At 41.2% G+C, this 22,661-nt stretch overlaps 1 protein-coding gene across 3 annotated transcripts in view; it reads right to left on the bottom strand.

Annotated features, from left to right (window-relative positions):
* RPN2 (ribophorin II) overlaps nt 1-22,661 on the bottom strand; it is a 54,448-nt gene that overhangs the window by 17,967 nt on the left and 13,820 nt on the right. For all 3 annotated transcript variants that reach the window (XM_040638287.1, XM_040638289.1, XM_040638288.1), the window contains exons 3-9: nt 22,487-22,582; nt 21,762-21,937; nt 17,552-17,627; nt 16,210-16,344; nt 13,427-13,603; nt 12,043-12,161; nt 10,440-10,545 (exon numbers count right to left, since the gene is read on the bottom strand). In XM_040638287.1, coding sequence (XP_040494221.1) covers nt 10,440-10,545; nt 12,043-12,161; nt 13,427-13,603; nt 16,210-16,344; nt 17,552-17,627; nt 21,762-21,937; nt 22,487-22,582 — 885 coding nt within the window. The remainder of the gene's footprint in view (nt 1-10,439; nt 10,546-12,042; nt 12,162-13,426; nt 13,604-16,209; nt 16,345-17,551; nt 17,628-21,761; nt 21,938-22,486; nt 22,583-22,661) is intronic.

The raw sequence follows: 22,661 nt of genomic DNA, 5'->3' as shown, positions 1-22,661 counted from the left end.
CATTCTGAAAGACCATTCATGGGAAATTTTTTCTCTAAAATCTAAGTTTTAATGTGCAAATAATAAAAACCCAAGGCTATGCAAACATAGCCATAAGACTTCCAAATATTTGATAAGCTTGAATGTAATGCTTAAGGAAATCCTTGCCAAATCCACTGGTTTATAGTCTAAGTCAGGATCGAGGAATAGAGATAGAAGGCTGGGCAAATAACTGAAGGATGGCTTTGGCATTTTGCTAAAATGCACTATCAAGGTGTGACAGCCTCAAATCAAGCGCAAAGAAGACGAATTAAAAAGGCATAAAGATAGCTATCAAGTAATTTAATAGCCTTCTCTCCCATCTCATAATAACTATTTTGTGACAATGGCCTCAATTATGTCAGACTGAATAGGGGTGTTCTGTTTTACTTAAAAAACAACAACAAAACGGAAATGTAAAAGATTTATTACCAGAGTTTGTTAGGATATTATTACCTCCTACTTTTGAATATACAGCCACCTATTGGCAGAATTATATTCAGCAGCACTGCCTGTCACTGAGTCTAGGCAACTGGGTGAATCATGGTGGTAGGGAAGGGAAACAGACGGCCTTGCAGTTGAATAAATCCCCAAGGAAAGAGCTGGCGGCCTCTCCTTCGGCTCTTTGGGCTCTGTGCTGAGCAAACAGCTTCACAACTCATAGGGGGCTCAGAACCAGAGCAAACTCTGCTATACGAAACCCAGTGTGGAGAGGCACTGGCACCATCTGAAGAAAAACTAGAGTGGAAGATTCAAGCAAAGCAGCAGCCAAAGAGCTGTGATTAGGCTACTGATGTTTAGCAAGACACCCCACCAAGATCACTTTCCCTACACCCCCCTAGAGGATCTGGAGCACCCAGGTGCAGGGGGTATATACAGATGGCAGGATGCACTTCTCGTCCCAAAGGGCAAAGCTAAATTTTAACAAACCGGGCTGCTGCTTTAGCGGCGGGGTGTTCCAAGTGCTACAAAAGCACAGGAGAAGGAACTGCGACCTACGTCGGCCTGCGGTTAGCCCTTGGTCAGGGAGTGGGAAATTTGTAGCAGGAAGGCTCAGTGGTCCTTCAGTTTGGGCAGAGGTAGGAGTTTAGCAACATTCCATGCTACTGAAACAATCTGCCTTCACAGCTAACTGCTCGGCAAGCTCCATCAACATTAACCAGATAATTCCTTCTTCACTTCTTTGACTCATTCTCTTAATGGCTCACTCATTTGTAAATGTGATCTTAAAATCACTGTCCCACCTAAATGTCCATGGACAGGAGACTAGTTACATGACTACAGTATGAATTACCATGGAATAATTTAAAAAGACAAGGGAGATGTCTAGGGACAGATACAGAGGCATTCTCACCTACTTCTGAACACACAGCCATCCAATGACAGAATTATATTTAACAGCACTGTCTGTCATGGAATCTAGGCAACTGGGTGAATTATGGCAGGGGAGTGGCAGAGGGGGGAGGCCATCAAGTTGAAAAGACGCCCAAGGGGAAAGCTGGGAGCCTCTACTTTGTGACAAGAGCAAAGAATACAGCTGTTTATAGAATAATCCCTTTTGTGTAAACAAGAAAGGATATGCATACATTCATTAATATACATGCATCCTTCTTAAAATGTACACAGTTAGAAATGGATTCCTCTGAGGGGAGGAGCTGGATTGAAGGGATGAGATAAGCCTCATACATTTCATTATATACCTTTTTGCACTTTGACATTTTTTAAACTACATGCATATTTCACTCCTTTTTCGAAAAAATAGGGATTATCTGAGCAATGAGACTGTGTGCCATATACTTTGTTCTTTATAAACACTTGTATTAAAAAGCACCACCCAATAAATATGATTTTAAAAATAATACTCTTCCTTTCTGTAGACGGGTATATACAGACAGATGTTTAAAGATCTGTGTAAGGCTCTGCAATGTATCCTCATTGTAACAACAGAAAAGTCATCCACTTTCTGGGTTTTTACTTAAAATCCTAACTATAAACTTTCAACAATAACATGGTCGCTAAGGTCTGCTAATCAAGATTCAACTGTGTGTCTGTTCTAAAGACATCATAAGCATTCCCAGACAATACAGACCATGGATGACAAAGGGGCAAATTGCAGTGAACTCAAGTCATTTTGGGTTTGCTCTCAGCCCTAATTCTAAAAGGCTCCCTAAGTTAAAGGTTTCTTTGTTGCAGAGAAACACTGTAGGGCTGTTCTTGAATAGGGAACAGTTTAAAACAAGTCCTTCTGCTCCTAAAATCTTACTACAAATGGGTCTCTGGAAACACTGAAAAGAAAAGCGTTTTTATGCTACCCTTTTAAAGGAAATTGAGAAATAAAAATTATTGTAACTTTTTTCAAAGCCATGTTGTAAAGAATTCAGAGTAGGATCCCTGTGAGTTAGCTGCTTCTTCTTTCACACTAACACTTCAGGATTAGTTTTTATAATAGGAAAGGGACTTGTTTAGCCACTTTAAATGCAGCTAAGCCTGCTTTACACTGAATCATACTAGTCCTTTCTTTGCCTGTGCTGCATACCACATACACCTCAAAAAAATGTTTTAACACCAGGAAATGCAGTCTTTCTGCTGAGAGTAATAACCCCCCTGTTTAGCTCATTACTGTCAAAAATGATGGTGCATTAGAGGCAATTAATGCTAATGACAGCTTCGAAAACCCATGTTTCCCCTGACAGCAAGTCCAATGTCAATGAGTGCTATTACAGGCCTTCCACACCAAACCACTGTTAATGCACTCTGACCAATGTCAAGCATCTCTCAGGAGAGTAAACAGGACCTGCTGACCCGCTCTGAGGCTCTAAGTGTGACTATTACTGAAATTACAAAGTAAAGTTGCATATGTGACAGAGGTCAAAATACACACACACACACACACACACACACACACACACACACGAATAAAGCAACATAATGAAGAAGGAGAGATTCTGTAATGCTTACTTCACCACCAAGAAGGAAAGGACAGCAATGGCCTCAGGTGGGGCTTATAACCATTGCATGAATAATAGTTATTAGCCATTTCTGCTATTTTGCACTTCGATAATTTTTCCAACAATCACAGAAACACTTGGACAAACACCAGATTTGAAGTTACAAAAAGCCAAGCTGTTACAGTAACCAAGACGGCATAGCATTGGTATAAGGATAAAAATACAGATTAATGGAATACAACTGCAACCCTAGAAATTAACCCTTGCCTTTATGGTCAACTGATTTTTGATGCCAAGACAATTCAACAGGGAAAGAATGGTCTTCCACAAAAGGTGCTGGGATTTCCGTATGCAACAACTGGATTTCCTTTTTTTTTTTTTTTTTTAAAGATTTTATTTATTTATTTGACAGAGATAGAGACAGCCAGCGAGAGAGGGAACACAAGCAGGGGGAGTGGGAGAGGAAGAAGCAGGCTCATAGCGGAGGAGCCTGATGTGGGGCTCGATCCCAGGGATCCAGGATCACGCCCTGAGCCGAAGGCAGACGCTTAACCGCTGCGCCACCCAGGCGCCCCGCAACAACTGGATTTCCACATGCATGTAGGAAATTGGACCCCTCCCTCACACTACATACAAAAACTAACTCAAAATGAATCAGAAACCTAAATGTTAGAACTAAAGCTATAAGAGGAGTAAATCTTCATAACTTTGGATTAGGCAATGATTTCTTAGATATGGCGCTTAAAAGCAGAAGCAATGAAAGAAAAATAAAGAAACTGAACTTCATCAGAATTAAAACCTATTGTGCTTCAAAAACCAACATCAACAAAGGGAAAAGACAAACTACAGACTGTGAAAAAATATATGCAAATCATGTATCTGATAAGAGACTTGTATCCAGAATATATTAACAACTCTTAAAACTCGGGGCGCCTGGGTGACTCAGTTGGTTAAGCGACTGCCCTCGGTTCAGGTGGTGACCTTGGGTCCTGGGATCAAGCCCTGCATCGGCCTCCCTGCTCAGCAGGAAGCCTGCTTCTCCCTCTCCCTCTGCTTGAGTGCCCTCTCTCACTCTGTAATAAATAAATAAAATATTGAAAAAAAAAAAAAAAAGAACTCTTAAAACTCAATGACATAAAAAGACAAATAACAAAAAAAGGAATAAGAGGTATACAGATTCTATCCTTTTCTTCTAAAGTGGCCTGAGATGGAGACCAAGCACTGAAAAAATAAGGTTTGGTCTCCACTCACAGGGAGTTCCCAGTCCAATGAAAAAGCAATACATTATAAGCAAACAATGGTAATACAATACAATAAGAACAATTATGGACAGGATATAAAATACTATAGCAACAAAAAAAAACTTTAAATACATTGAAGCCCGAAATATAAAGGGAAAAAAAAACTTAAAAATTGTTAGAAGAAAATATTGGAGATTACCACCTTGGAGCAGGATAGGACTTTTTTTTTTTTTTTAAGATTTTATTTATTTATTTGAGAGGGAGAGAGAGAACGAGTGAGGGGAGGGACAGAGGGAGAGCGAGAAGCAGGCTCCCTACTCAGCAGGAAGCCTGATGCGAAACTCGATCCCAGGACCTGGGATCATGACCCGGGCCGAAGGCAGACACCTAACCAACTGAGCCACCCAGGCGTGCCGCAGCATAGGACTTTTTAAAGAAACAAAAAGCACAAACAATCTAGGCAAAAACACTTTTAAATTAGGCTTCACTGAAAATAACTTTTGTGCATCAAACGATGCCATAAAGCAACACTGGGAGAAGATAGCTGATGCTTATACTAACTACAGGTTAGTTTCCAGAACATAAACAGTTCCTAAAATTCAACAATAAAAAGACTAACAAAGCAAAAGAAAAACAGACAAAAGACAGACAACAATTCACAAAAAAACCGAAAGCTAAAAGGCCAATAAACACAAGAAAAAAAAGCTCAATCTCACTAGTAACCAGGGAAAAACTTTGAAACAAGGCACCATTTTGGAGCGCCCAGCTAGCTCAGTTGGTGGAACATGGGACTCTTGATCTCAGGGTCATGAGTTTGAGCCCCACACTGGGAGTAGACGTTATTAAAAAAATAAAACTTGAAAAGAAAAAAAAAAGACACCATTTCATACCCATCAAATTATCAAAAATTTGTAATACCAAATATTGGTAAGAATATGAGGAGGGGGCGCCTGGGTGGCACAGCGGTTAAGCGTCTGCCTTCACGCTCAGGGCATGATCCCGGCGTTATGGGATCGAGCCCCACATCAGGCTCCTCCGCTATGAGCCTGCTTCTTCCTCTCCCACTCCCCCTGCTTGTGTTCCCTCTCTCGCTGGCTGTCTCTATCTCTGTCAAATAAATAAATAAAATCTTTAAAAAAAAAAAAGAATATGAGGAGAAGAGATGCCGAGGTGGCTCAGTCGGTAAAGCGTCTGCCTTCAGCTCAGGTCATGATCCCAGGGTCATGAGATCGAGTCCCCTGTGGGGCTCCACGCTCAGCAGGGCCTCTGCTTGAGATTCTCTTTCTCTGCCCCTCCCCCCACTCATACTGTCTCTCTCTCTCTCTCTCTCTCAAATATATCTTAAGGGGAAAATGTTAGCAAGAATATGAGGAGAAGAGCAATTTGGCAATACCTAATAAAGCTGGGAGCTAAGTGCAACCTACGATCCCACAACTTCCCTCTAGATAAACAAACAAAATGTGCACAAGGAAACGTGCTAAGACCTTAGTTCATAGCCTCATTGTTTGTAATAGTGGAAATCTGAATGTCCAACAGAAAAACAAATTAATAAAAAATCTGATTCATTCATAAAAAGAAGACAATTTCATGACAATTATCCATAGGATGCATACAGTTCTGGTTCTACAGGCATAAATGGGGCTGTCATAAAATTAATACCGAATGAGAACAAGCAAATTGAAAAGGATGCATATAACATAATGTACAAATTTTGAGAAGACGCAAATCAATGCATTCTATTGTTTAAAAATATGTACATGTGCTGCAGAAATATAGAAATATCTTACCAAAAAAGGTGTGTGTGGGGGTAGAACAAATATATCAAAATGTTAGAGTGAGAAGGAGATGAATGACTGATAGGTACACAAGGATTCTTTAAATTATTTTCTGTTCTTTTCTGTATATTTGAAATAGTCCATACAAAAAAAATAAAATAAAAATAAAGTTCTATGGGAGCACAGATGAAGGAGCAGCACCTGAACTAGACCTTCCAGGATGAGCAGTTGAGCGTATGAGCAAGGGAGGGGAAGAGCCTTTCTTATGGTGGGAAGCAAGGGTTGAGATTCAAAGACATGTGCACATAAAGCGTATCTGAGGGCCAGTATACGGTCAAGAGCAGCTAGCACTCCGGGGACAGGGACGAACCCCCACGGAAGCATGTGACCTCCTAAGCCATTCTCAAGAGTGTAGACCTCACTCACAGGTAATAGGGAACCAAAGAAATGTTTAACCTGGGGAACAATGTGATTTTATCATTCTAGCAGCACTTAGGGAAAATTAAATGGAAAGGGCAGAAACTGAAGACAATGGAACTACAGTTGACCCTTGAACAATGGGGTGTGGGGAGTGCCAACTCTCACCCAGTGCAGCTGATAATCCATGTATAACTTTGGACTCCCCCAAACCTTAACTACTAATAGCCTACTGTTGACCAGAAGCCTTACTGATAACATAGCTGATAAACACTTATCCTGTATGTTACACATATCGTATACTATATTCTTACAATAAAGCTAGACCTAAGAAAATGTCATTAAGAAAACCCTAAGAGGGGTGCCTGGGTGGCTTAGTCGGTTAAGCGTCTGCCTTCGGCTCAGGTCATGATCCCAGGGTCCTGGGATCGAGCCCTACATCGGGTTCCCTGCTCAGCAGGGAACCTGCTTCTCCCTCTCTCTCTGCCTGTGTGTGCTCACTCTCTCCCTCTGTGTCAAGTAAATAAAATCTTACAAGCAAAAAAGAAAACCATAAGAAAGAGAAAATACATTTACAGTACTGTACTGTATTTGTCAAAAATAACCACATGTAAGTGGACCTGTGCAGTTCAAACCCTCGTTGTACAAGGGTCAGCTATAGTTACCAGTCCTGATAGAGAATACAGGGCTCTACCCAAGTAGGAATAGAGGGACTGAAGAACAAAAGGCTCATGCAAAAGCCACTGAAAGGTGGAATCAACAGGACTTGGTGACTGACTGGAAGTCAGAGGTGGAAAGAAAGAAGAGGTTAAGAACGACTGTGTCCTGGGGCGCCTGGGTGGCTCACTGCCTTCAGCTCAGGTCATGATCTCAGGGTCCTAGGATTGAGCCCTATGTCAGGCTCCTTGCTCAGCAGGGAGCCTGCTTTTCTGTCTCCCTCTGCCCCACCACCCCCTGCTCATGCTCTAATAAATAAATAAAATCTTTAAAAAAAAAAAAAGAAAAGAACAACTGTGTCCTATGGGTATGGCACTTAAACTGGGTATGCTGTTAATAAGACTGTAAAGGAAGAAGGAAGAAAAGGTTTCAGGCATAAAAATTTTTTAAAAAGAAAGAATGAAAGAAAGAAAAGTCTGCCTTTGCAAATAAGGACCCTTAATGAGGGAAGCTAAAATTTAAAGAATCTAGATTTTAAAGGTTCAAGGTGCACACTACAATAGTTTCTATCCAAATTTTGTATTAGTGAATGGACTAGGATCGGATGTCTCATGCCCAAAAAGGTCAGACATGAGGTAGAGAAAAGGCAGAGATGAGAGTTCCAGAAAATATCTTCCTTTCCGACAAACTTTAAATACAAGTTTAATCTACCTACATTAAGTAATGCCCCACTTTTGAAAAGGTCAAACTTTCCAGCTGCCTTGTCCTGTCATTAAAAAAAAAGTGACTGTCATAGGAGCCAACTTGAGGAGCTTTCTAAAGGTCAAATCTGTGATAATGTGAGCAACAAAATAAATGATGATAGTAAAGGATCATAACCTACAGAGTAAAATAAATTTCCATGAGCCCAAAGTGTTATAAATAATTGAATAAATAAATAAATGAAGACAGGGTTGGGAGAGGGATAAGCTTTTTCTTACAGCAGAATTCTAATTAATAAATGTAGGAAGAATGAAAGACGAGAAAATCACCTTTTGGCAGTGAACCTATTAATAACAGTTGCAGGCAAGATCATCAGGCTATTTGCAGACTCAATTACAAAGCAGAAAACAGCAACCTTATAGTGGAGAAACCTAGCAGACACCTCCTGATCAAGTGATCAAGGTTAGTGTCACTAGCAAGGAGACATATCAACATCATTTGCCTCCTAAGAAGATGCACTGAGAGGGACAGAGCACCACTTTTGGAGTATTCTTGCAAAAAAATGCATGGCCTGAATTTAATTTTGAGGAAACTCAAAACCCAAAGTGAGGGACATTCTACAAGCTAAACAGAGAGTACTTCAAAAGCGTCGAGGTCATGAAAGAAACTATACTACAAATGAGAGGAGGAGAAAGGGACATGTGACCCTAGGTTGAATCCCAGATCAGAATAGGGACATTAGTAGGATAACTAGTAAAATTTGAATTAAAGTCTATAGATTAGTTAATAGTATTGCATCAGTGTGAAATTCCTGGGTCTGATAATTATATAACAATTATATAAGACATTAACATTTGGGGAACTAGTTAAAGCCCATTCTTTATACTACAATGCTTGGTTAAGTCCATTTCCACAAAGCAACAGATAAATGAGGTATAGTTTTCCATCCTTAAAACCTAAAAACACAGGGCGCCTCATGGCTCAGTTGGTTAAGCTTCTGGCTTCGGTTCAGGTCATGGTCTCAGGGTCCTGGGATTGAGCCCCGCGTTGGGCTCTCTGCTCACGGGGAGTCTGCTTCTCCCTTTCCCTCTGTATGCTTGCTCTTTCTCTCTTGCTCTCAAAAATAAATAAATGAAAAATCTTAAAAAAAAAAAAAAAGGTTTAAAAACATACATTAAAAAATACCTAAAAACTCCATTACTTTACATGGAAATTCTTCATACCATTTTTTGCAACTTAAGATCAAAATTATTTCAAAATGAAAAAAATGAAAAAATTTTATTAAAAAAAGAAAAATGAGGGGTGCCTGGCTGACTCAGTCAGTGGAGCGTGTGACTCAATCTCGGGGTCATGAGTTTGAGCCTCATGTTGGGCATAGGATTTACTTAAAAAAATAAAGATTAAAATAAATTTTAAAAAAAGAGAAAAAAAATGAGTGGAAAATGACACCTGAATAGTGAAGAAAAGAGTTCTCCCAAACCGCACATACTTAACTATTCGGCGAAGGCACAGGACACTCCAAGTCCCCTTCATCCAACAAAACGCACAATGATTAAGTAGGTACAGCGGAGACACGATGGCAAAAGCACTGAGAAATGACAGCTGAAGGGAGTGACAGCATAAAAAGGCCACCTGCTGGAGCCGCACACAGCCCTGCAGCGTCTATGCAGGCCGTATATTTGCCAGAGCACGCTAACTAAACTGACACTGGGCAGGGAATCCGCCCAAGCACAGGCTGGGTGACCTTGGACAAGCTACTCTACCCCTTCGAGCCTCTTCTGCGCAATGAAGATGGCTCCATCTGTGTCTGAGGGTTGTCGTAAGACAAAAATAACGTAAACAAAAGCTCACAGAACTAGGCTTCTCATGTCAAAGGCCTTCAGTAAAGGGTTCATACTGATGATCCTAATTCAGAATAAGAAATGGTTAAACCATATCCCATAGTTTAAGAAAGTAGGAAAACATGTAATTCATCTTAAATAAACTTCTATGAAAAAGGTTAAAATGAAAGCCTGAAGGGGTATACTCCAATTAGCTGGGAAAACTACTAACGTGAAATACCTCACTCCCCAAGCATCAGATAAATGAGGCATAGGTTGCCATCCTTAAAACCACTTTGGGTCTTCAACACAATTCATGATGAAACTTACTCATTTTGGGGCAACCCTCTAGGGTCCCCTCCCTCCTCGGGAGTTTTGTACTATCACTTTGCTATCACTCAATAAACTTTCCTTTTTTGCACACCAAAAAAAAAAAAAAAGAAAGAAAAAGAAACTTACAGATTTTCTTTTGTACTTCACCCAGAGAGCCTCACTACAGTATGTCACTGGATGCTTTTCCTCACCTAATTAGCATCAGGCACTTATCTATCAAGCAAGACCTACCACACAAAACATCATAATAAGCTTACATCTCGGTGAAATTATAGGTGATTTTTATCTTTTCTATTTCCTAAATGTTATGTGAAATACTAATACTAAATCATAATACAAAATGAATAATTTACAAATAGAACTCACTATGATCAAGTTCTTGGCGAAGCGTAGTTTAAACCTACCCTTCTCTTAACATATTCACATTTACTTGGTTGTAAAATCAAGTCAATATACCGGACAATTAATGCTGTGTGACTACTTGGTCATTTCCTTGGATTCAATGGGGATGAGAAGAAAAGCACTTACCTCGACACTATTTGCAATATAACGGTTGTCACCTTCAACTTTGACAAAGAAGTCATAATAACCACTGGAAAATTTGACATTCATGAAGTTTAGCTCAAAAACATCCCTGTTAAGAATGACAGCAGGGTTAGCAAGAGCTCACATAGCACAGTCATGAAAGTAACAAATGGACCATGCGTGGCCCTCCTTGAGACAAGCCAAGGCTATACCACGTCTTCACCTTTCAACTTCCCACCCAGCTGGGCACCCTCCCGCTCAATCAGATTATGGTGTGGGCAAAACTTCAGAGAGCTCTAAAATGACCTCCCCTCTCAAGTCTCTAAAATCTTCTTTCCTTTGTTCCCTTCTCTCAGCTCCTAAAATCCCACCTCCCTCGGGTAGACTTCTACAATTAAATGCAAAACAGCCTACGGTATGATTCCTATTGTGTTTAAAAAAAAGAGAGAGTAGAAATGCTCAAAAAGGTTGGTGTAGAGCAGTATAATTGCAGGCAATTTTTTGTATTATTTCTACTTCCCTGTGCTTTGTGAATTTCCTAAAAATGACATATCTTACTTTTATGAAAATATGAATCACTTTTATATTAAAGGGGGGAAAAGGTAGAGAATTAACTCTAACTACATAGCAAAATCCCAAATGTCTTTTACCACCCCACTCATCATTCCTAAAAACACATATTCTCTCTAAAACTCAGAGTTCCCGGTCTCATTAGCTTACCAATTTAACACTTAACAAAGTCTCATATAAAAATTGATCCTTCTTTTAAAATTTCCATAACAATATGCAACCATTAAAAATAAGACAGGCATCTGGGTGGCTCAAATGGTTAGGCATCTGCCTTTGGCTCAGGTCATGATCCTGGGATCCTGGGATCAAGCCCTGCATTGGGCTCCCTCTCCCCTGCCACCCCATCCCCACCCGTTCTTCTCTCTCGCGCGCGCGCGCAAATAAATAAATAAAACCTTTTAAAAAAAAATAAGACTGAAGAAGAATATTTAATCCTATGGGGGAAATATTCATGACACATTGTTTTAGACAAAGCATAATCCTAATTCAATTAAAAATATATTTATTTGCATAGAAAAAGGGCTGACAAAAAAAGACAAAATGTGAACAGAAGTTATCCCTAGGTGGTAGAATTATATGGGTGATTTGTATTTTATTTTTTGTGTTTTTCTATATTTCTCCTACAATAAACATGTATTACTCATACACCAGAAAAAGACAGTACCGAATTTAAAATTGGCTACTTACATCATAATGACAAGACAGAGACAACTAGAAATAGATAGGGAAGGAAACAGTAAAACTAAAACAAAATTTTTTTAGCTTTATTTTTTTTTTAGTTTATTTATTTATTTTTAGTAATCTCTACACCCAATGTGTGGGGGCTTGAACTCACAACCTCGAAATTAAGATTCCTATGTTCTACCAACTATGCCAGCCAGGTGCCCCTCTTTTAGCTTTAAAACTACTTTTCTTATAGAAGCATAGAATTTTTTATATTAGTATGTCAAATGGTAAATTTGGTTTGGGGGTATTTCATAATACCCATATTAATTCGGGTTATATTGGTTGCCAGCAATATAAGCTCAGGACTTACCCGACAGGGGTAAAAGATGTCTTCTGAAGGACAGTGGCTCTGGAAGCAACAGATTTAGCATGTTCTAGTTTAACAGTGGCCTGACTCAGAGGCTGAGACAGAACATTGGTGACCTGCAACTAGAAATAAATTTTAAAATTATCTGTAGCAACAAAGGCCAAAGGAGTACAAAAATTTTGTTTCTGGAGTGCTTTCTCCACAGGGAGCCAGCTCTTCAGGGAAGAAATACCGGATTTCAGGACATCATCACTGACTTTGGTTTATGATCTATCAGAAATCAGACACAGAAAATACAAGGAGATTGGTAATGGGATAGATATTAGAATGTTAGAGGTAGGGAGGATTTTAAAGATGATGTTGTCCAACGCTCATTCTTCAGACAAGGATAGGCACTTTACACACATCCTCCTTTATCAATCATCTGAGATAGACAGCATAATCTCTACAGACGAAGAAACTGAGGCCAAGTGGCCAGTTAAGTAGGTGGTCTAGGACTCAAACCCCAGCCTATCTAGCTACAAAGCCAATACTTCTACTTTGCTCTCTTAGCTGCCCCCTCCTGACTCACGGTGAACTATGATTTCTCACCCCAGCCTTTGCCGAAGGGCTGTGAGTGTAAGCAGGGAGAGGAGAGGCAATTTTGAAGGACAGGGCACGTCTTCAGGAGAATATTTAAGGAGGCCACCAAAGTAGAACTGATGGAACTCTGCTGTGTGGAACCCCAATGTTTACACCTAAATGAAATGCTAATTTCTTATGAAGATGTTATCCCTGATTTCCAAACAACAACAACAAATGCCTCATTTGAGATGAAAACTCTAAGCGTATTCAATATCTATGCATTTCCTCTGTTCAGAGAGTCGCCATAAAAAAGCAGTCTCTGCTTCCTGCTGAGTGGGAGGGATGGACACGCTATGAAGAGGCAGAAAGACAAACTGCCAACAGCAGGAGGAAGAGACCTGGTGTTAACAACCATAAGCACTAGAATTACCGGGGAATTTAAAAAGCGGTCTTTAAATCACGTATTTAGAAAGTTCTGGTACTAGAAAAATGCTTTTTAGAAGCAAGACTCCTCTATACATTAAGTGTTACGACCCTGGAAATACAGTTTTCTTGCATTTAATTTCTCGAAAGACTGACGATAAAAAATCTTCTGGGAAAAAAAAAAAAAAAACCTTTTCTGGACTGATTTGAAGGGTTCTGTGATTAGTTCTCCCAGGGGTCATACCCCCAATTCCAGGCTAAGGGAAATGAGCCTTGCTCTACATTTAACGGGTATGTCCTCGGGGGTTTACAATCAGATTTCCACTAGTCCTCAGATTTCTGAGAGCCTTCCAATGAAAACAGCGATCAGGGCCGCAGAGTTTGGACACGGAAGTCGTACCCGAAGGATAGCCTGTTCATGAGTGTCGGAAGGAGAGCCCTCGGGCACAACCACAACTGGCACGTGATAGCGATTCTGAGAGAGTGCAGCGGCAGCAGAGGCCACGCTGAAGGCTTCTGAGAGGGATTCGAAGTTCTTCTTGCTGAAGATGGCATTCATGAGTTGGATGACCTGATCCTGAAAGAAAAGGAAAACGCAACTTCAGATCCTCTTCTGGCAGGAAGGTGGGAGAGCCACCCCTTGGCTCCCCACTGGTTCAAGTCATTCCTTATCTGTTTCTAGGTGTTTGCGTGGAGGATCTTTTCACCATTAATCCAAATTGGTAGAGGGGGTAAAAAGCAAATATTCTGCATTTAAGATTAAAACCTAGATTTGGTTGTTTTCTCCATCCTCTGGTTCAGACTGAAATTCACGCATTTATCTGTCAACTCTTTATTGAATGCTTCCTGTACAAATACAAGGTACCTTTGGAGAACTACTGAGATATGAAGGTATATTAAAAAATACACATAACAATAACCTCATGTTCCAGATTACTGTATGTGCCACGCACTGTGACAGGTGTTTTACACGCACGAACTCAAATTTTGATGAAAATCCTGAAAAGATTGATATTATCGATGTTTTCCAAATGAGGAAACTCATTTGGTTAAAAAGGTTAAAAAGTTAAGTAATCCCTTGGGGCGCCTGGGTAGCACAGCGGTTAAGTGTCTGCCTTCAGCTCAGGGCGTGATCCCGGCATTGTGGGATCGAGCCCCACCTCAGGCTCCTCTGCTATGAGCCTGCTTCTTCCTCTCCCACTCCCCCTGCTTGTGTTCCCTCTCTTGCTGGCTGTCTCTATCTCTGTCGAATAAATACAGAAAATCTTAAAAAAAAAAAAAAAAAAAGTTAAGTAATCCCTACAAGTTATAATGGGAAAAGAAAAGAAAAAAAGCAAGACCAAACTTCACATGTAAGTCTATTTGTCTCCTTCCAGAATAAAGTATGTTCTTTCCTAATTCTTCTCACCCTCCCACCGAAGCTAATTTCCCTCCCAACCCCCTTCTGAGCAGTACACTGGAGTTAAGTTTGAATTCACAAGACCAAACCTTATAGCCAAAATGTACATAAGAAAGAAACTAAAATAACTTTCCATTAAGAACTAATGGGCTGTTTAGAGAAGAAAACTAAAAGCAGTTTTTTAAAAAAGTGGAACCTAAAAGGCATTATTAAAATTCTGAAGGTTGTTTGCTTAAGAGGAAACATTTTCCACTTCAATCAGTTTTGTTTTTTAAAACCTCCAATCTAACAAAAGAGCTCCCTTGTTCCCGACAGTGTTATTCAGTCGACATGAAATAATTTTCTTTAATTGTACCAATTACATTTTTCCATCACTAGGCTGTTGACATGTTAAAATGGGTGACTGTTCACCAGAATGGTTATGTCAAAAGCAGTGACAGCAAAATTACTCCAGCCAAATACCTGGTTAGTAGAAGCTTGGGAATAAAGCAAGAAAAAGTTTTTAAGTTGTGTGTGTAGAATACCGCCAGTTCATCTACTGTGCTGTGTACAGGACAGTTCCTAAATGATTTGTACCGTAAGACCCACATTCCTCACTTCACCCATCATAGAAATTAAGAGTGTATGGTATCTCCGGATCTTCTACACTTAGGATGAACCAAAGACAACGGAAGAATGCTAACACATGAATAAATTATTAGGTCATGTCCTCCAGAGAAAATAAAAAATTAATTCAAATTACCCAAGACAGATAATTATTTACTCTTTACTTGAAGAAACTCAGCACAGAACTCAAAATCAAAGTTCTAACTTGGAACCCCAATCTCTCCCCTTAAAATTAAAACAACAGCAGCTTGTATTTTAAATCCTTTAGCTCAAGGGTTTGTAATCTTCTCACAAACAAGGGGTACAAAGAGGGTCCGACTCAAAAAGACCTCCCACACACATTCCAACCAAAGGTTCTTTCAGGTTAACAAGCTCCTCTGGGGGGCGGGGGGGGACACACAAAGAAAAGAAAAGGAAAAAAGAATTAACTCTTGGTAGATGTCTGGTAGACACACATGCCTCTCAGAGAACTATGTCAATCAACAAAGATTAACTAAGATTTAGCCTTTGGCAAGGATGAGGTGGAAGGGAGGAAAACAGGCAGTTTTCAGGTACAGGGCACTTCTCAAGAGAAGGAGGGTTTGCATGGGCCACTGACACGGGAATCACTCAAGAGATAAGCGGTAAGGAGTACCAGGAAGAAAAGAGAGGTGAAACACGTGTAATACACGTGGCCTTCTTGTCACCACCTCATGACGTACCCTCCCCCATTTAAAGCAAATGTAACAAGGCTAGAGGTCTACTTCACAACACGCAGGAAGGAGAGCCTGCAGCATGGGGAGACCCGGTTTAGGGGCATCACTACCACCTATTATCTGTGCGTCCCCACACGTGTCATGCTGCCACTCTACAGAGGGACCAAGTCGGACTGAGCATAATACTCAGACTTCCTATGGCGATCAAATGAGCCACATACAAAAATGCTTTATAAACTGTAAAGTGTTGGAAGATAAAAATAATAAAACAACAAAATAATGCAAGTGTGACACTTTGCTTACATGCCTATTCCACAGACAACCAGTTTCTTGAGGACAGACATTGTATCTGTTTCATTTTCAGTGCTTAACCCAAGACACTGCATAACTACACTCCAAGCCTAACTCAACACCCCCTTTGAAAAAAGCTGTTCTTAGCCCATAAAGTCAACAACCCCTTTGGGTTTCAGAATGGTTAGGTACCTCCTTAATGGATGGCTCAGTCCCCACGTGGTCCATGAGCTTGTAGGTGGCAGCCACAAATAAAGCTGTTGTTTCCAGTCCTTCTTCAAACTGGAGATACACACCTCCCAGTTCATCGAGGCGAGCAACGAGATCCTGTCACAACAAAATGGAAGTACGTTGGAAGTCAAGTGATAGCAGAAGGAGATACGCAAACCACGGTCACCCCATGCAGACAGTTTGGAGAAATCTTACTCTAAATCTGGAGAACCCCTCAATCATTCAGTACTTTAGTCAAATAAGATGCTGAGGGAGAGAACAAATATATCCCACAGGTATCCAAAGAGAACAGTGTCTTCCGCGGCTCTGGGAGCGCTCCTTCCCTGACCACCGGTACTCAAGCCCGAGCACGAGTCAGAGCACTGAAGACACCAGGCTGCAGGGCACCCAGGAAGCATCGTGACATAAACGGATTCCACAGCCATCCGTCTGGACACAACCTACACAGCAGACCCTTTCTCTTTCTTATTTAGTGCTCTAAAGGATGGAGAGGGACATACTCCTCTCCTGGGCAACATGGTAAGGCAGTGAACGTGCTTGTGGGGCACCCAGTGAGGACACTGCGTGGACTGCCCGTCGTCACTATGTAGTCCACGAGAGCAGTCTCTGAGCAGCAGGAGGTCCTGGCCAAAGGAGAGGATAAAGTCATAATAAAAACACAGGACCACTTGCTGAGCACTTACTATGTCCCAGGTACTTTAGAACCTCACTTGTTCCTACAACACCATACAAGGAATTGAGGCTCGGACATTAAATAATTTGTCTGAGATTACAAAGTAATAAGTAGCAGGAAAAAATACCTAAATTTCAGGTTTGTTAGGCTCTAAAATCTGTGGACTATGAACCTATACCTACAAAAGGCTGGAAAAGTTATTTGTTACCTAACTGATGGTGTAACTATCCTACCCTAATGAATAGCCCCCAGGACATATTGCTCTGATACAAGGAATGTAAGTGTCCATAGATATGAAAAAAAAAAAGTAACTGGCCAAAATAAACCATGCATGTCTATCTGCAAGACTCTTCTAAAGGGTTTCAAAGACAGGAGCTGGAGGGGCGCCTGGGTGGCTCAGTTGTTAAGCGTCTGCCTTTGGCTCAGGGCGTGATCCCAGCATTCTGGGATCGAGCCCCACATCGGGCTCCTCTGCTGGGAGCCTGCTTCTTCCTCTCCCACTCCCCCTGCTTGTGTTCCCTCTCTCGCTGGCTGTCTCTCTCTCTCTGTCAAATAAATAAATAAAATCTTAAAAAAAAAAAAAAAAAAAGACAGGAGCTGGGAAATTCATTTGTCGAAATAAATTCGCACCTCAATCTCCTCCACGATGCTCCTCAAGTCAGCCTGCTGGGATAGGTGGGATGCCGTCTGCAGAGCCTGGACTGTTCTGGAAGATAAAGAGTAGAACCCCAATGAACATCAAGTCTTGTCTCTCTTCAACTGCTCACTCCTTCCTGTATTGGGACGCTTTCAGGAATATCCCTCTCCTGTTCCTTAGAAGTATAAGACAGTCTCAGCTGTTAAGGAGCTTAATTACAATCCAGTTGGGAAAGGCCACTACATTACAAAGATCCTAACAGCAGAAAAGGCAATCCAGGCAACATGACCTGAAGTAAGTACTGTGGGCACAGAAAAAAGACGGAACACAAGTTCACCCTCCCTGGAAATCTGTTTTGTTCCTAGTGGCATCACATACAGAACGCTGAGTAAGACTCACTTAGGTTTAGAAGAGATATGTTCTTTGGGAGAACAGGATTCGATTCAGCCGAGGGTTGAGTGCCGTGTTGCACGAGGCACTGTGCTAGACAACTTAGCTGCCTGTGAACTTTCTACTTTTCTCACTCTAAGACCAAAGAAATATTATGGAATCTACATTTGCAGACTACTGGGTAGAATTTGGAGCAACTTCTCTGAAAGCAGATCCATGCGCTATGAACAGGAAACCTTCAGTAAACACATGCTGACTGTTCAATGCTCGTGCGATCCTCGCCCTGCTAGGAGACCAGAAAGTCACTCACTCTTCAGGCATTAAATAAGATAAAAAGAATTTGGTTCTGAAACCAGAATTTGTTCTCTTTTTCTTTACATACCATTTATTTCTGTTTATAAAAGCACATTTGTCAAAAATTCAAGCAATACATTACTAAAGAAGAAAGTTAAAATTCCTTTAACACCTACCCCTAAAAGACAATTGTTTTCCAACTTATTAACTTAATAATATATATCTTTACGTATGAATACATATAAATGTACTCCACTCTTATGAACCATGACATAGTATTGTACTGCTTGGATACACCACAATTTACTCACTGACTCTCCAGCTGATACACATCTATGTTGTACTAGGTCATACAGTGCTGTATCAGGCCTCATTCGTAGCTCTCTTCCCTATTTTTAAATTGAAGTGAAATTTACATAAGAAAATTAGCTACTTGAAAAGTGAACAATTCAGTGGTATTTAGTATGTATCTCACCACCTCTATGTAGTTCCAAAACGTTCCCATCAGTCCAAAAGAAAACCCTGAAGCCATTGAGCAGCTTCTTCCCAGCTTAATGTCCGCCCCCAATCTGCATCTGTGTCTATGGATTTACCTACTCCGGGTAGCTCATATAAATGGAATCATACACTATGTAACCTGTGTCTGGCTCTTTTCACCTTGCATCATGTGTTCAAGGCTCACTAATGTTGTGGTGTGTGTCAGTACTTCCTTCTATTTATGGCTTGTTCATGTAGTTGCATCCACTGAGGAATATATTTCTGTAAGACAAACTTTGAGAGTAGAAAGGGGTAGGTATGCACACATAAGATTTTTTTATTAGATTCTATTCTCTTAGTGCAGGTAACTTGGAAAATAGAAATGGTGCTTTTCCTGGTGGAACGGAGAAAGCAGAGGGACCCCTGGTGGTTAAGCAATTGCTGCTCAAACCCACAATGGTCCCCCTAATTCCCAAGAGGTGACGGGGCGTTTGTGTAAAACCACCACTTGTCCATCAAGTCGCCATGTTGGGGAGTGGAGAGAGAATCTGTCTGCTTCCGTTAAGATCATAACCATTGAGATTCCCTCTGTGGAAAACTAATTTCGCTAAGATGACAAACTAGAAAACAGAGCAGTTACAGTTCATGGGCAGGGAAGCCCCAATCATTCAAAGACTCCTATGGGATGCTTGTTGTTAAAATGCACTAGAGAAAATGAAACCTGAACTTCCAAACAAGATAAAAATCCCACATCTGCCCGTGATAAAGGCTGAGCCCAGAAAAGGCTGCTAAGATAGCCAAGAAAGAACTTTTCAATTAAGATATCGTTTTTCTCTTTAGAACGAGTGAATGTCATGCTGGTAACAACTTCAGAAGTTTTTAAGAATGAAATTAATCCACTTAGCTTTTGAAAAGTTTTGTCACTGGCTTTAATTACTTACTCTCCGGTCGGCAATTTCTTTCCCTCTGGAGTACTTTATTCAAACACTAAGAAAGCCGATCTTGTCTTGCTAATATACAGCAGATGCTTTAAGGAAACTGGGTTATGAGAGACCACAATGGCATCTTTTCAGATGGTTCATTCAAACCCACAAATTTTTTCTCCATTCTAGACAAGTTTATGAACATTCATATCCTAGAATAAGCCCACTTAAATGTAGAAGGCCCATTTAGAAGTCCTAATTTATATCACCTTTCCTTAAAAAGGGCAAGGGCAATTTGGTAGTAATGCTATACAAGGCATCCTGCTAGTTTGGTCTTCACAATAACCCTATGAGACAAATATCATTGTCCCCGTTTTATACATGAAAACACTGAGGTGTAGGGGGATTAAATAGCCTGCTTATGGTCGCAGAGGTATTAAGGAGAAGGGTCTGGATTTGAACAGTTCTTTCTGATCCCAAGCATGTGCTCTTTCTACCTGCAAGCTTTCTGCAAGAGAACAGAAACATCAAAGTGTAGTTTCAGCCTTTATTAACTCTTTGTGGGGCACCCACCATGCACCATAAAGAAAGCAGCTTACAATCTAATATAGAAATGACTAGAGTACAACCAAGGAAGTAACCAGCTTCCTAAGAGAGGAAGCTAGGAAGGAAGTGCTCTAGAGGAGGAGGAGCTTTTGCTGCATGCCCACTAGGAACCAGGCACTGCACTAGAGTCTTCACATGCATTATCTCATTTAATCCTGACATTTGTTCTATGTTGTAAGGATCATTGGTCTCCATTTACAAATGAGGCTCAGGGAGGTTAGTAACTAACCTAAAGTCACACAGCAATAGGGCTGGTGTTCAAACCCAAGTCTAACCAACTCCAAAATGGATATACCTTCTTTGTACTTTTTCCTGTTCTGGGATTTTGAGGAAGGAGGCTTTCTTTTTTGCTTGGAGGAAAATGGAAAGATTCTACTGTGGAAGGTGGCATCAGACTGAGGCACTGACAGTAATATCATGACATGAGACTAGGGATCTCACTAGGGATCCTTGGGGATCTCCCCCAAGAGATTATGAGAGTAGATCAAAATAATGTGACCTAAAACCGAAGGACAGCAGGGTCAAGTACTGGGCAAAGTGTATACAAAACGTCAGCCCTAGGAAAAGTAGCCCCAACGTCACTGATGACTGACCATGTGAAAATTGCGTAGGGTGTAAGTGACAGAATGTAACTGATTATGACCCCTGCCCTTAACAAAGCTTCCAATTCAGAAACACTTCGATCTTACTTAGCCAAAACAACCACCCCCCACCCCAAAAAACCTAGGAAACAACTGAACTATTCTGCAACAGGGAATCAGTGTCACCAACCTCTTGCTAAACAATTAACAGGAGGCCAGGCACTCCACCCTCTTTCAGGGGTTGCAACTGAATGGGGGACACAAACAAAACAAAAAATACATATACTGTTTTAAATGAGGGGTTACAGTGTTAAAGAAAAAAAACTACATATACTATCACTTCTAAGTTTAGTCAACATCCTCAGGTCATTATAATATTTAAATTTACAATGAAGAGGAAAATTGCTCAGAGTTCCTTTCCTATAAGGTACTTCTCCTTCACCTAAGCCTTTTGCAGAGTAGTAGAGTCTGATTCCTAGAATGCTCTCCCCTCTGAGCACCCACTTCTCCCACCAGATGCTGTCTCTCACAACTTCAAGGGATCCTGTGAGCCCTCCTCCAGTGCAGAGCCCCCACTGCCAACAGCTCAGCATGCCCTGGCCGAGCCTCAACAAAAGATGCACATGGCTCGCTGGCCTCCTTGCCCTCGGTTATCTCCCAACCCTTGCTGCAGCCTCGCACCTCAAAAGCAATTCTGTCTCTATGGGGCAGTGTGCTTATGTTCTGACTCAGGGTCGTGAGGACAGTGTCCAGGTGAGCGCCATCGGGACAGGGACCTTGCCTGCCTCAGTTCAACTCTGCATCTGCAGCCCCTCGCAGAGCACATGGCACATAGTAGGTGCCCAGAAAAGATTTGCTAAATCAGTGGTGAACCCTCTTAGGACAGTCTCCGCCACAGATGAGCCTGAGAAGCGCTCGACACGATGACTTACGCTAACACAGTCTCCTCCTTGCTGAGGCGAGTGGTAAGGGCACCGAGTGCTTCTTGGGAAGCCAAGGGAAGGCCAAAGCCACTGAGGGCGGCCACAGCGTGGTAGATCTGGGTAACGGACGAGTCTTCGCTGACAGCTGCCAGGAGCAGATCTTTGGTCTCATTTGAAATAGAGATCTAAGAAAGGATTGGCAGACACAGAGTTTTAGGACAGGTGCTGGCAGTTTGTGGCAAACAACACACAGAGTAACCGCCGAAGTCACACCACCCGGCGGCACAGGATCGTCCCCCTCCAGTCCTCAGACACCAGAACTCAGTGTCTCTCAAAACGCAGCCCAACGCTTTTGAAAAATTCTGGCAAGTCACTTGTCTGCTTATATGGCTCCCTATGTTCAATAAAATGGATTTCCAGAAATCTGGCATGAGGGGCATTCTTCCTTTACTTTGAACATTCTTAAACATTAAAGGGAGATGGGAAGAAAAATCAAGGCTTCCCAGAAAAGAGACAACTATAGGAAAAAGTTCTTTAAAAGCCACGAAAAGCGAAAACTCAGGGAAAAAATAAACTCCATTTTCTTAAGAAAAATAAAATCATAAGAATGGAATGTCCACCCACACTAATGGATTCTCACTGTTAAAAAAAAAAATTAATCTGACACAACCCTCCCTCTTTAAAAAACCACTTTATAGTTTAAAAGCAAATGTAACTGTAGAAGCTAGACTCACCTCGCACCCCGGGAGGGCCTGGCTGGACTGGGCAGCATAGAAAAGGGAGTCCACGTTGCCCGGATCAAGGTTTGACTTAATGAAGGTACATGCTTTCTAAATAGGGGTAGAAAGTCAGTGATAAGTGGTGATATACACAGAGACTGGGGAAGTGTACATGCTTTTCGATGACAAA

Source organism: Ursus maritimus, unplaced genomic scaffold, assembly GCF_017311325.1.
Source record: "Ursus maritimus isolate PB19 unplaced genomic scaffold, ASM1731132v1 scaffold_22, whole genome shotgun sequence".
In the NCBI taxonomy this organism is placed as follows: Eukaryota; Metazoa; Chordata; class Mammalia; order Carnivora; family Ursidae; genus Ursus; species Ursus maritimus.
This window is presented reverse-complemented; position numbering and strand designations above follow the sequence as displayed.